Here is a 12,072-nt window from a genome sequence, read left to right as displayed (position 1 = left end):
TTGGCATCAAGGTTAAGGAAAACCGCTTCGCGGGGAATGACGATCTCGAGAAAACGTTCAGCCGTTTGTGTTAAAGTAGTTGTTTTAACGGGTGAGCTCGAGACTTGTCAGTCTCTGTCTAGCTCATCAAGTTTTATCATATTTCGCATTAGAAAATTAAATCTGTCAAAAAAGTTGGCAATCGTAAGAAATATATTTCGATAGCTACTAATTTCATCGAGAAAATTAATTTGTAGTTGCTAACGATGGAGGTAAGATTTACTTTATAGTTAGCATAGCTAGCGTTAGTTAGGTTAGCTAACCTACCGCTATATTAAAGTCAACTCCAGCTAGCTAGAGTTAGCTCGGCAGCAACTCTGAAGTCAACTTTTACTCATTAAAAACTGTTAACGTTACCTAGCCCATTATATGCAGGACCTTCCTAATGGTACGTCAGGGCATGGAGAAGCCTACTTAACTGTGGTAGTGTTAGCTACGTTATCTGCGGCATTTCCGTAGCTAATGGGAGATAGATTACTAGGTTAGGTTAGCTAAAGAAAGTATCCATTTGTAATATTTATTTGAAATAATTAATCGCCATTGCTTCAACAATTGTTGCTAACTTTATCCTTGCCCTACTCAAACAGGTTCCAAAAACGTTAACTAAAAAATGAATTTTCCCACAATTCGTTTCACTTTGATGTCTTAAACGTCAGACAGTAAAACAACGGTGGTAGGTCAGGTAGCTAAGATACGTTAACTCGCGAAGACCGTGTGTTAGCACCTGTTTGCACACCCGCATGGTCCCCATCTTTACCAGCGAGCTGTCCAGCTAACGTAGAAGGAGACTGGCTAGCTTTTTCAGTATTGAATTTCATTATAACCTTATTGGATTTAAATGCCTAGTATTTTTATGTGCAGTATTTGTATGAATTAATATATGACAGTGGTTGAAGAGTTTCCGCTTCCAGGGCTTCATTAAGTTTCGCTAAATCGAGAGATTAAGGGTGATTTTTGCTTGGCAGTATGAGTGTCTTGAATTTGTACAGGCACACAGCTCATTTCCACACCAGACCGTTAGCTACATTTGTAGTTTGCGTAGGCTATTTACTAAAAGTCAGTCAAGGTTAATATAATTTATTTTGTGATTCAAGGTTAATAATGCAGTGAAAACTAAAATCAGTGCGGATGTAAATGGGGAAAAGATGGCCTTTGATCGATTTCATAATACAGGAACAGACTCGTACTACTCCCCTGATAAGGTGAGAAACAATCCGTTACTAAACTTGAAGAATAAAGATAGGCTTTGTTAATTAAATTGATTTTAAATTAATCTGAAATATTTGTAACTTTATACATGTGTTGTGTGAATTTGTTTAACTTTGTTTGCTCTTCGTTATGAAGAATGATTTTACTGAAGACAATGGAGGCCCGTGTCAGCCTTTCACCACGGATCTGAACACAGATTTTTCCCTAAATCTACTACCCTACAATACCTGGTCAACCCAAGATGACCCTAATCAACTGATCAATTCTGCTCAAGGAATCCCCCCAAACAGGTCAGATTTTAAATACATATGTTGAAATTTGTGTAGTAAATATCCTCAAATTTCTATAAGAAGGGTGCAATAAAAGATTTTCTTTAAGAATGTAAAGAAATTAAATGGAGAAACAGAACTCAGTGTTTCAGTAACAAACTTCACACATCTGCATGATTTAATTAGTCTTCAAATTATTTCTAGTACACATGATGTGTATATAAACTGCACAGTCTGCATTGCTTACATCAAGGCATTATGAATAAATGACAGTGAATTAAATTATTACAATTTCAGCTTTTCGTGATCATCATAATGTAAACTAGTCACTAAAGCCCACTAGTCAAAAATTAAAAGAATAAACTGAAGAGAATGCTAAATCTGAACATTTTAAAGTGTGGAGAAAATTTATAAAATTAAAGCCCCATGGAATTATTTATTTTTGGCCCATATACAAAATGTGTCCTATGAATATAGTTTGAAAGTCTAGTAAATTATCCAGGATTTCTCCCCTTCTGCAAAGTGAATGGTGATAGTGACAAGAACTCCTGTAGCTCACAAGGTAGAACAAGATTCTAATACCAGGGGTTTGATTACCAGGGTGTGCACATGCTGCCGTCTGATAGTTTTTTGTAAGTCGTTCTGGGTAAGTGCATCTGTCACTTTTATATTTAACTTTACATTTATATTAAATTTTAGTATCAAAAAAGTTAGGTAATTTACGTTGACACTATTGGACAAATCCAGAATCTAAAAAAGGGAAATGTAATAAATTGCATTTTAAGTAACCTACTTAAGTAGTGTTTTTTTTGTTTGTTTTTTTTGTTTGTTTTTTGTCTTAATCCTCTAACAAAATAAATAGTCTGGATGTAAAACCTTCAAAGCAAGTTTCACTTAGCCATTTTAAAGAATGTTTTAAGCAACAACACCATTTTAAGTGGTTTGCTAATGCTCAAACATTGCCTATAACAGGAATCTTATAGATGGAAATGACTGTAGAAGTGAAGCTGATCTCTATGGATTAGTGTCCACTATCTTGGAGGAAGTGGATCCAATGGACTTCTCACAGGAGTAAGTCTACCCATCATGTATAAATATATTTGTTGTCATTAGCAATATTTTTATCAAATATTTGCTATAGCTACAATAGCAAAATTGTGCTGTGGTAATTTCCAAAGCTTCATATCTGTGTTTAACTCAAACACAGGAAATCGCCTGGTCTTAGAAATGTGTGGTCCCCGAAGGCAAAGAAGGAGGATAACTCACTGTACCCTAATTGTGACATAAATATGCAGTCCAGCTCTGGTAGCCAGCATAGCCGGCTCTGTCCTGAGCCCATCAACAAAACACCCACACAGCCAGCCGGAAGAGACTACAACCAAAGCACGGACATTTATCAGCATTTCAATGGTTTTGATGCTGCCGACCCAACCTGGCTCTTCTCAACTTGCAATGGAGACTCTGAATCCTATACACCACTGGTCCAAAACTTAAAAAGACCTCCTCCTGGTCTTAGTATCCCCCTTGCTGTGAGCAGCTTCATGTCCAAGAGCAGGCCAGGTAAAAGCGAGCTTGGCATGCCTGGTAAGCAAAACAGCTTCTGCAGTTCCAGTAATGCCCTCTCTGAGAACACGGACTCCTGCTGCCTTCCGAACAAAATGAATGACTCTTTCTTTAGCATGTACCAAGACTTCTCTTTGCTGGGCAGATCCAAAATAGGAAAGAGCAGGCCCTTCTCAGTGCAGGATGCCAACAAGCTGACCAATGACATGCAGGCCGTTCTGATGGGGGAACAGGTGGGTGTCTATAATGGAGAACCAGTGGAGGACAGTCCCATGAGGGTTCAGGATGAAAATATGGTTCACCTGAACAGTCTACCATTCCAGAGAATGTCAGCATTTGTTTCTCCTGCACCTCATGTAAAAGAGATGACGCTGAGCGTGAGGGAACAAAGAGCAGGTGAAGTTGGGAACAAGACTCAGCTCTTACAGAGTGATTACACCACTAATGATTTTTCTGGGTTTGGGCTGCAGTCAGATCTATTTCAGGCTGCTAAATCCTTTACCCCACCCTTTGGTTTTCCAACCTCACACCAGGGCAAAGAGGTTGACCAGAGAGAAACTAGGGCACCGCAGACTAGTCTTAGCCAGTACCATAACGGCCAGTTGAACCAGTACAAGAGTCAACCCAAACTTGCAGGCAAGGCCAGCTTCAACACTGACACCCCTGGGATATCCAAGCTCATGTCCCAATCTGTGGCTGAGTTTGTTCCATCCCTGTCCTCCCAACAGATGCAGGGACCCCCGGCTAGAATCCTCAAGGATTTTGAGGTGGGTGATGAGCTGACGACGCAAGGAAGGATTGGTCAGGCAGGCCTGGGATTGGGTCTGGAGGGACTAAGAAAGGTAGCAGGCAGTGGAGACTTCAACCTGCAGCAGGAGAAGAGCAGGCAGCAGACAGGCATGGACACAGTCTTTATGGTTGAAGGGAACTCCTCTCAGTGGTTTGGAGCAAAACCCAAACCCCCAATAGGCTTTCAGCGGGAGACAGAGAAGAAACAAGGCCTTCTTGAGAACCCATATCAGATGCTAGGCAGTATATATGCTGGTCAGACCAGACACAATGGAACTGGTTCAAACCAAGCCAACTCTGCACCATCCCAAGTGCTTCCTTACCTTTATCAGGCAGGCGATCCCCGACAGAACCTATGCCACTTGCTGTCTTCCCGCTCCCCACTGGCCTATGGCAGCTCTGTGCCTCTCACGGAGATGAGTGAGCTGCTTCCAGATGGTGAATTTCCTACCTTAAACCCATACTTGCAGGAGCTGACTGTGCCAGGACTAACTGGAGGAGATGGACCTTTCCCTGGGTTTCTGTCCAACATGAGGTCACAAAGTCTTGGCAAGAGTCTTGGAGCCCCCATGAGCCAGCTGCACTATTATCTGGAGGAGTGCTATGAACAATGGAGAATGATGGAGAAGGAGAGAAAGATGGTAAGTGAAAATCTTTACATAAGCAACAGCTTGTGCTCTTTCCATCATTTTGGTATAACTCACAAAATCTATGTGAACAGTTACATTTTTTTTTGGACCCAGAGCTTCATCGTCATTAGAATTAGATATTCACGAAGGAATACATTTTTTTTTTTTTTTTTTTTTTTTGAGAAGTCCTTTGGAAAGGACCTGCTAACGGATGAGACATGAGAAGCAATTAACTGTTACAAGCCCCCTTGTGTTTTACGATAGACGGAGTCTCTCCTCATGAAAAGCTACCCAGGCAAACGTGTGTCTGCGGCGAACAGTAACTCTCTCCCCAAGATGCCTCTTAACCCCTCCAGAGTGGACAGGCTCATAGTGGATCAGCTTCGAGAGCAGACCAAGGTGAGCACACACGATTCTTTCAGAGGCAAAACTGGGACAGTGAGTAAAACAGAGCAGTTTGTTGCTAACTCACTGGTATAATTGCTTTACTGAAGGTGAATGGATTTGGCTAGAGCAACAAATTGTGCTGATTCTTTAATTATAAACTGATATTTATCTCAAAAAATAAAATGGCTCATTCAAGTCTATAAAAAATGTAAAATAAAGAAAAGCTAAAACTAACTATAGTATTTCTGAATCTATTATTGAAACAGTGCTGTGTGTTTTGTGATGTAGGTGGTGAGCTTGTTGGGGAAGATGGAGCGCTTGCGTAGTTTCCCCCTCCATGCTAATATCAGCTCAGTGCTTGACAGGCACCTGGAAGCCATCTATGTTACCCAGGCCCGGCGCAAAGATGAGCTCAATCGCAACAGCAGACAGAGACAGGGCCCAGCCTACCTCCGAGAGGATAGAGGTGGTTGCATACTTGCCTGGTTGGGGGGTAACTACATCACAGGAACTAGAGATGTACAAAAAAATAATAATAAGAATGGTACCAGACAAATGCAGGTTGCCTTACATAACTGGATAATGCATTAAATTCTTGCAGCGCTAACCAGAGAGCAGTTCATTTTTACATATCTTTTTTAAAAAATCTGTTGTAAAATGGGGGCCAATTATTAGTTGCTTGAACCAAGCTGTTTATGCTTTGAAAAGTTGACAGTTAGGATTGTTGCTGTAACTGTTATGTATATTATTTCTATAAATGTCAGAAACCACATAGATCCACTATAACCAAATGGTCAAATGCTTGGTGTTTGCAAGAAACAGAGCTTAATCATATTAAATGTGTTAATCCAGTCAGCCTTTCTGCCCCTCCTCCCTTGTTTACCTCGTCAGAAGTCCTTCTTTTGGCCTCTGCTCTGAAGGACCTGATCGCCAGCACCAGGAAGTCTCGCACAGCTGTGTGGTGCGCTCTGCAGATGACCTTACCCAAAACCAACACCAGCCCTGATGATGGAGCCGAGGCGAGCGCCTGTTTGCCTTCAGGACAGCATAGTCCTGACCAGATTGCCCCTGATCCCCAACCACTCTGTGACCTGTGACAGCTATTTGCTCTTGCACATACCTGTGCATGGGCACTGCTCACCCACAGTGCCTTGTTTATCTAACCCACACACAATGTGCACAAGAGGGGCAGAGATCAGATTGCATGTTCAGTTGAGTGAGTGGATGTTGTTACTTAAGTTATTAGGCTACAGTGGTACAGTAGGCTCAGTTCTGAGCAATAGATATCCTCAGTTCAGTACCATTTTCTCTTATAATACTTCATTTATTAAATATCTCAATCAACACACAATAACCTTCTCCAAAGGATAGCGTGTGGAAATTATGGCAGTAAGATCACCAGAGCTGTTTTCCCATGGATTTCAAGTGGCCTTCCATATCGCTTGTGGACAAACTGATTTAACTAGCCAAAGAGCAAGTGAGAGAGAGGAGAGGGACAGAAAGGAAAAGATCTGGAGAAGCATTAGTGTGAAAGACAGGACAAGATCCAGAAAGATTTAAGTGTGTTGGAAAACCACAGAAAGCAGGCACCTTTTATGTGCTGATCAGTGATCATTGGAGAAGAATATAAAATTAACTTGAGTTTGAAGGATAATGAGAATCTCACCCTCTTTAACCACAGATTTTAGTGTAAAATTTAATAGGGCACACCCTCTGAAAACAATTCACAGTATGCTATGTTCTAAAATGTATTTATTTTGGAATAATTTAACTTTATTGGTTTGATTAGTGTCTACCTTATGGAAATGGATATCCTTGATTGTACACTTCGACACTAACTCAATTTTCCATTTTTCTTGTATTTTACCTATTTATTGGAAGATTATTTTGCAACATTTGCTTTAAACAATTGCAAAATATTTTCCAGATTTATTTTTCAATTCTGGTGATTTTATTTATTCCTAATGAGCAGTATTCTAACTTCAGATAGGGAGGCCATATATACTTTCAAGTATACATTTTAAACATTGCTGTTCTACTACCTAGTGTATATCTTAAGTCAGAATACAACTCAAGACTTAAATCATTAAGTAACAGTAGTCAGAATCTTGCATAAATGGTTCTGCAAACCGATTCTTGTCTATTGTAAATCATATTTTGTAAGTGAGTTTGCTTATTTGAAATCAAAAGACCCTCTGAAGTGTTCCTTGGAAGACTTGGAAAAAATGACTCATCAATGAAGCAATCAGCTTGAAATTTGCTGAGGTCAGGGACTGTCATTGTTCTGATGACGCATTTTAATGTTTCAGTTTGTTATATTTCTTTGCTCCTTTGTTATGTTTCTGCCACAAATAAAATATGTGGTGCAACCAAGTTCAAAGATAGAAATTGATGCTTAAGATTATTATCATAAATGTATTAAAATACACCCATTGCAGTTCATTGCACATACTATGGAAATGCAGAGAAAGATCACAATATAGCCCCAGGTCTCCTGCTCAATAAAAATAAGTGGTCAATACAGGAGTCATAAATCAAACAATTCCTACACAAGTGGTGTAAAGTTTGGAGGACAAATAGAAAAGTTCAGACAAAAGTCAAAGTTACCAGTTACATTAAGTGTAATGGCACTTCAAATATAACTTTGTTCCATTCTTCTGTCAGCCAAGAGGTCTGTCTGAATTGCACCCCTCAGTTGTAACATGTCGATCTAAAGGGACAAATTTAAAAAAAGGAGGGAGGCGTCATATCTATTTACCCATAACCCAGCCCACATAGTATAAAGAAAAGTATTTTGCAAGGGGTAATATCCACAGCTTTTCTTTTTTCCTTAAGCTATACTGCTAAAATTTATGTAAGTTTATCTGTAGTAAATACTGCAGAAACTGTTAACAGCATGTCCTCAATACACTGCTTGGAGGACATGCACAACAGCTAAGGCTATAAATTCCCCCCCAATTAGGCCATGCATCTATAAACAAAGTTTACTTCTTTGGGTTGTCTGTGAATATGCCCTGTATATTGCTTAACATAAAAGAATGCCTGCAGTTGTTTTGTAAACGCTTAGAGCAGGTTAGCTGAAAAGCAAAGGCCACCTGTTTCATATTTCTTGAGGTGGCTGGAGGCCACCAATGAGCTGTTAAAATGGGAAGGTATGTTGGTGTTCTCTGAGAAGCATCTTAATTATGACATGCATGGGCTATCACCAGTTATGTTAAGAGTGACTGGAAAAGTATAAAAAAACAAACAAAAAACTTTACAAAATGATGAAAGAGGGGTTTTGACCTACTGATTCATGCTTATTGACAATGTGCCAGGGCTATTAAAGTAATGTTAATATGGTCATCAAATTCTAGTCTCTGTATCAGTGGCTCATGAAAACTTGCTCAGTGGCTGGCTGTCACTGCAGTGATTCTCAAGTCTTCGACCTAACAAGTACAGGACCGGGATGAAGAAGCACCATTTAGTTGTGCTATGGCTTTAGTAACCAGATCCTGTACTAAAATCTATTAACAGAGTGGTATTTCACTCACAATAAAAGAAAAGAAAGGAAAAAAAATAAAATAATAATAATAATAATAAAAAAAAAAAAAAAAAAAAATCAACCCAGGTGCCTAGCAGAGAGTATGTCGAGGCATGGCGGTGTCTCAGTTCTCAGTAAAAGCCCCGTGCAGTCTGCAGCATGTTGTTGTTTTCACCTAGAGTCTATCTCTTACGCTCCCCTTTCTGCGTACGCTTCTTCTCCCGGTCCTTCCGTTCCTGTTTGGCAAGCTTGTCCTTCTCCCTCTGTACCTTGTCCTGCTCTTTCTTCTTCTGTGCCTCCTCTCTGGCGTGCTCCCGCTGCTGCCTCCTCTGGCTCAACACATCCTGAACGTTGGTGTTTTTGAACAGCGCTGAGACACCACTGTGAAGGATGTAAATGCTGGAGCTTCAATCTCAGGAGGGTTACAACTACCAGAAATGCATGCATGTGTCAATGTCTGGAGGCTATTCCAGAGTACATGTGAATTTAGTTGAGAGTTACAATACAAGGCCTGGTAGGAAACTGGCATGTGACTTCTAAAACATGATGGATTTGGTCAACTGTTGCCTTGTCTGTTCAGTAACTCAAATCAAAGAATAACTATGATCTGAATCACCACCTGGGGCTGTCTTTTTACCCAGCATTCCCTTCTCCACACTTCTGGCACTGGAAAAAACATGATGGGTTACAGATAGTTCTAACATTACTTCACAGTATTAATCTTTATGGAACGTTTACTACCTGCATTTGTCCTTGCCATCACTTATTCTAGCTGGCTTTAGACTTAAACAAAAATTCACAAATTATTTGAGTTACACAGGTCAACAGAAATCTAAAATTTCTCACACCTGCACAGGGTATAATTTCTGTCTTTAACTCTAAAACCAAGAACTTGGACAAACACACCCTAAAACCAAAACACTCTGACTGCTGTCTGAAATGTGTTTCGTAATACTTTGTGCTAGAGTATGACACTGGAGTGCATTTGTGGTTTGCACTACAACAAATGCAGATATGGGTATTGTTTCAAGTGAACTTGAATGAAGCTATGCTTAAATTACCCAAGCTAAGGGGTTATCATTGCATTGCATCCTATATGAGGAACTGAACCAAGACAAATTGCCAAATCAGCCAATATAACCATTGGTCTTAAAAAAAAATAAAATAAAAAAAATAAAAATAAAAAAAAATTCACTCTGCATATGCTTGTAGCAGTAGAATTGCAGAACTAAACTTTGCACAATTACTCCTTGTAAAGGCCAAACTGCTCACCGGCTACATTACCTCCTGGCTTTGCTGTGGGAATGTGAGCTGCCTGACCACCCCCACCCACTCTAAACAGAGCATGCACCTTATTTAACCAGCTTCCTTGGGGAAACTCAAGCAAAGCTTCAGCCATTTCCTGGGATTCCTAAGACAGATGTCTGTAAGACAGGCCTGCAGTCTACATATTATAGGTGAATCTTTTAGTGAACAAAAGGATACATTTGTCACTGGGAATTCCCACTGTACATAACTCCTCCTCTGGCCCTGCCTCAGTGTGAAGGTTAAGGAAACTGAAGAATGAGGGTCATAACACTAGAAAACTCAGAGACAGTTGGCTTGTCTTCTCAAACATCCAAAATAACACTACACGCAGTGTCGTTTCTTTATTAATTACTACACTACACACATGCGCTTGGGTGCACATAAGGATATTCTTCTTCGTCTGTGACGTTGGCATACTGAGCAAGCAGGGCCTCTTTCCTTTTCTTGGACTCTTCTGACACTTCTTTCTGTTTGACCACAATCTGAGCCTGTTTCTCTATCAGATTGGTAATGGCCTGGACCTCATCTACAAAGTGCACGCACGCGCGCACACACACACACACACACACACACACACACACACACACACACACACACACACACACACACAGAGAGAGAGAGAGAAAATGCAGCATGGGGTAATGTAACCAATCATGTTTCAGATTCAAGTTTTTAAACATATTTACACACAACTGCAACATGCTTGCCATGCTCTCTAGAACTCTCTAGAAGATAATTGGACATTGGGTAGGTTGGCACATATTAACCCTTCAAAATACAGTTACTGTATAGTTTCCTGGAAGAGATCAGGATTAGGGAGAAGATAGCAAATATTTGGATATTTGGATATTAAAGAGTAGCCTAACCAGTAATGTGCTGCAAATCCAGGGACACAAGTTCAGGAAGGAAACACCTATAATCCCACATCAGGTCACTTCAAGATTCAAGACTCTGGCTAAAGCACCCATACCATCTGGCTGACCGCTAGCAGCTGCAGATCGAGAAGAGCAGTCAGTCCACTGTTTTAAGATCTGCTGGCAAACTTCCTCAAGTGTTTCTTCATCCTAAAATTAGAGGAGAAGTCATATACTTTATCTTCTCCCTTAACCTACATACTGCAAAATGTATTAATAGTAATAGTAATTAAACTGTCTACTTGATTATTTATATTATTAAACTGATGAACCTTGTTTAGTAGCATTACTTAGTGAGTTTAGTAGCACACAATGAATCAACTAAAGAAAGGTTCTGACTGATGGAAAACTGCTGAGGAAATTCTGTTAAGAAGAATTTGGTGTCCACCACCCCACTGCCTGTTACACTAGAGTGCAGTAAACATAGCTAGCCAGCTAGATCACAGTTTGTGGATGGAAAGACCTGAAAAGTAGATACTCTTTTTGGGGTCAGAAGACCCACATCAGTTTAACTGCGTACAGAAAACCCTTTACGACATTAAATTCGAGCATTTAGAGAATCTAATAAATATGACACCACGATATCCTCTTTGTATACGACGCCTAAACAAATTTGAACGGCTGTGGTGTTTTAGCTCTGAAGGAGAGAATTTCAAACAGAGGTTGACTAGCTACATAGATTAATCACAGTGCATAGACATAAGATAGGCGATCAATTCATCATAAAAGTAGCTGCTACGTTTTCTGCTAGAACAAATACTGCTTATTATCAACGAACATTTCCATAGGCGATATCTTTACAGCGCGAGGAAGAGTTATTGAACGATGTGAAACGCCATGCCGGGCAGGCACTCTAACCAGAAAAGCCGAAAGAATGCCTTGAAGTGCATCTTTCTTCTCATCGTCATTCTCCTCCTCTTGAAGCACTCCGAGGATGTAAGCTCCATAAACTTCCCGGTCCACTTCGAGATCGTCAAGTCGATCATTCAACCAATTTTCAAACTCCCCGGCGGATAACTCGGGAGCAGCCATCTTGGCTTGCTGGGGTCCTGGAACTCCAAGCGACTGTCCGCGTAGAATGCCTGAAAACGAAATGAAATTAACGCACTAACATAACATGGCACCTAAGCATAAGCAACCAACGCATGTGTTCATGTCGCTCAACTTAAGTTGCAAGTTAAGTGGGTGTGTGATTTGGCTGGCATTCAGGAAAAACCAGGAAAAAAACACTTAAAAACAAACAGACAAAGAAAGAAAGAAAGAATGAAAGAAACAAAACTACTACAATAAACAAACAACGCGCTTTCTAGTTCAATTTTATGTTGTTTGTACTTTCGATTTTTTAAAACCTTGTTTTCAGCTTGTCCTGTTGGTAAAATAGCATTGTGGATAATATCCCCTCTATACCACTAGGTGTCACAATAGACTCGCATGAATGTATA

General features: G+C 40.1%; 2 protein-coding genes across 4 annotated transcripts; one reads left to right on the top strand and one right to left on the bottom strand.

Moving 5' to 3' along the window:
- The first annotated feature begins 245 nt into the window (after positions 1–245).
- moto (minamoto) lies at positions 246–5,982 on the top strand. Its single transcript, XM_035524377.1, has 8 exons — positions 246–251; positions 1,134–1,241; positions 1,384–1,538; positions 2,490–2,588; positions 2,725–4,510; positions 4,763–4,897; positions 5,174–5,351; positions 5,777–5,982. Exons 1-8 carry the CDS (start codon positions 246–248, stop codon positions 5,980–5,982), a joined length of 2,673 nt encoding a protein of 890 aa, XP_035380270.1.
- Positions 5,983–7,280: 1,298 nt separating this feature from the next.
- Positions 7,281–11,734, bottom strand: ccdc43 (coiled-coil domain containing 43). Of its 3 annotated transcripts, XM_035531680.1 has the most exons (7): positions 11,489–11,734; positions 10,687–10,780; positions 10,107–10,242; positions 9,894–9,946; positions 9,150–9,180; positions 9,028–9,074; positions 8,644–8,789 (listed from the first exon to the last, which is right to left on the bottom strand). In XM_035531680.1, the coding sequence occupies exons 1-7, from the start codon at positions 11,660–11,662 to the stop codon at positions 8,743–8,745; spliced, it is 582 nt and encodes a 193-aa protein (XP_035387573.1). In that variant the 5' UTR covers positions 11,663–11,734; the 3' UTR covers positions 8,644–8,742. The 3 variants fall into 3 exon arrangements, with proteins under 3 accessions (XP_026870435.2, XP_026870433.2, XP_035387573.1); XM_027014634.2 differs by lacking the exon at positions 9,028–9,074 and having other exon boundaries at positions 7,281–8,789; positions 11,489–11,733; XM_027014632.2 differs by lacking the exons at positions 9,028–9,074; positions 9,150–9,180 and having other exon boundaries at positions 7,281–8,778; positions 11,489–11,730.
- Between the last annotated feature and the right edge of the window lie 338 nt (positions 11,735–12,072).

This window comes from Electrophorus electricus, chromosome 1, assembly GCF_013358815.1.
Source record: "Electrophorus electricus isolate fEleEle1 chromosome 1, fEleEle1.pri, whole genome shotgun sequence".
In the NCBI taxonomy this organism is placed as follows: Eukaryota; Metazoa; Chordata; class Actinopteri; order Gymnotiformes; family Gymnotidae; genus Electrophorus; species Electrophorus electricus.
This window is presented reverse-complemented; position numbering and strand designations above follow the sequence as displayed.

Excerpts from the sequence above, each read along its gene's own strand:
- moto (XM_035524377.1), top strand. Across the intron at positions 4,511-4,762 it reads TGGAGAAGGAGAGAAAGATG|ACGGAGTCTCTCCTCATGAA; the intron begins GTAAGTGAAAAT and ends GTTTTACGATAG. Across the intron at positions 4,898-5,173 it reads AGCTTCGAGAGCAGACCAAG|GTGGTGAGCTTGTTGGGGAA; the intron begins GTGAGCACACAC and ends TTTGTGATGTAG.
- ccdc43 (XM_027014634.2), bottom strand. The coding sequence starts at position 11,662 with ATGGCTGCTCCCGAGTTATCCGCCGGGGAGTTTGAAAATTGGTTGAAT. Across the intron at positions 9,947-10,106 it reads AACGTCACAGACGAAGAAGA|TGAGGCAGGGCCAGAGGAGG; the intron begins ATATCCTTATGT and ends TAACCTTCACAC. Across the intron at positions 9,181-9,893 it reads GGGAATTCCCAGTGACAAAT|CTAGAATAAGTGATGGCAAG; the intron begins GTATCCTTTTGT and ends GTCTAAAGCCAG.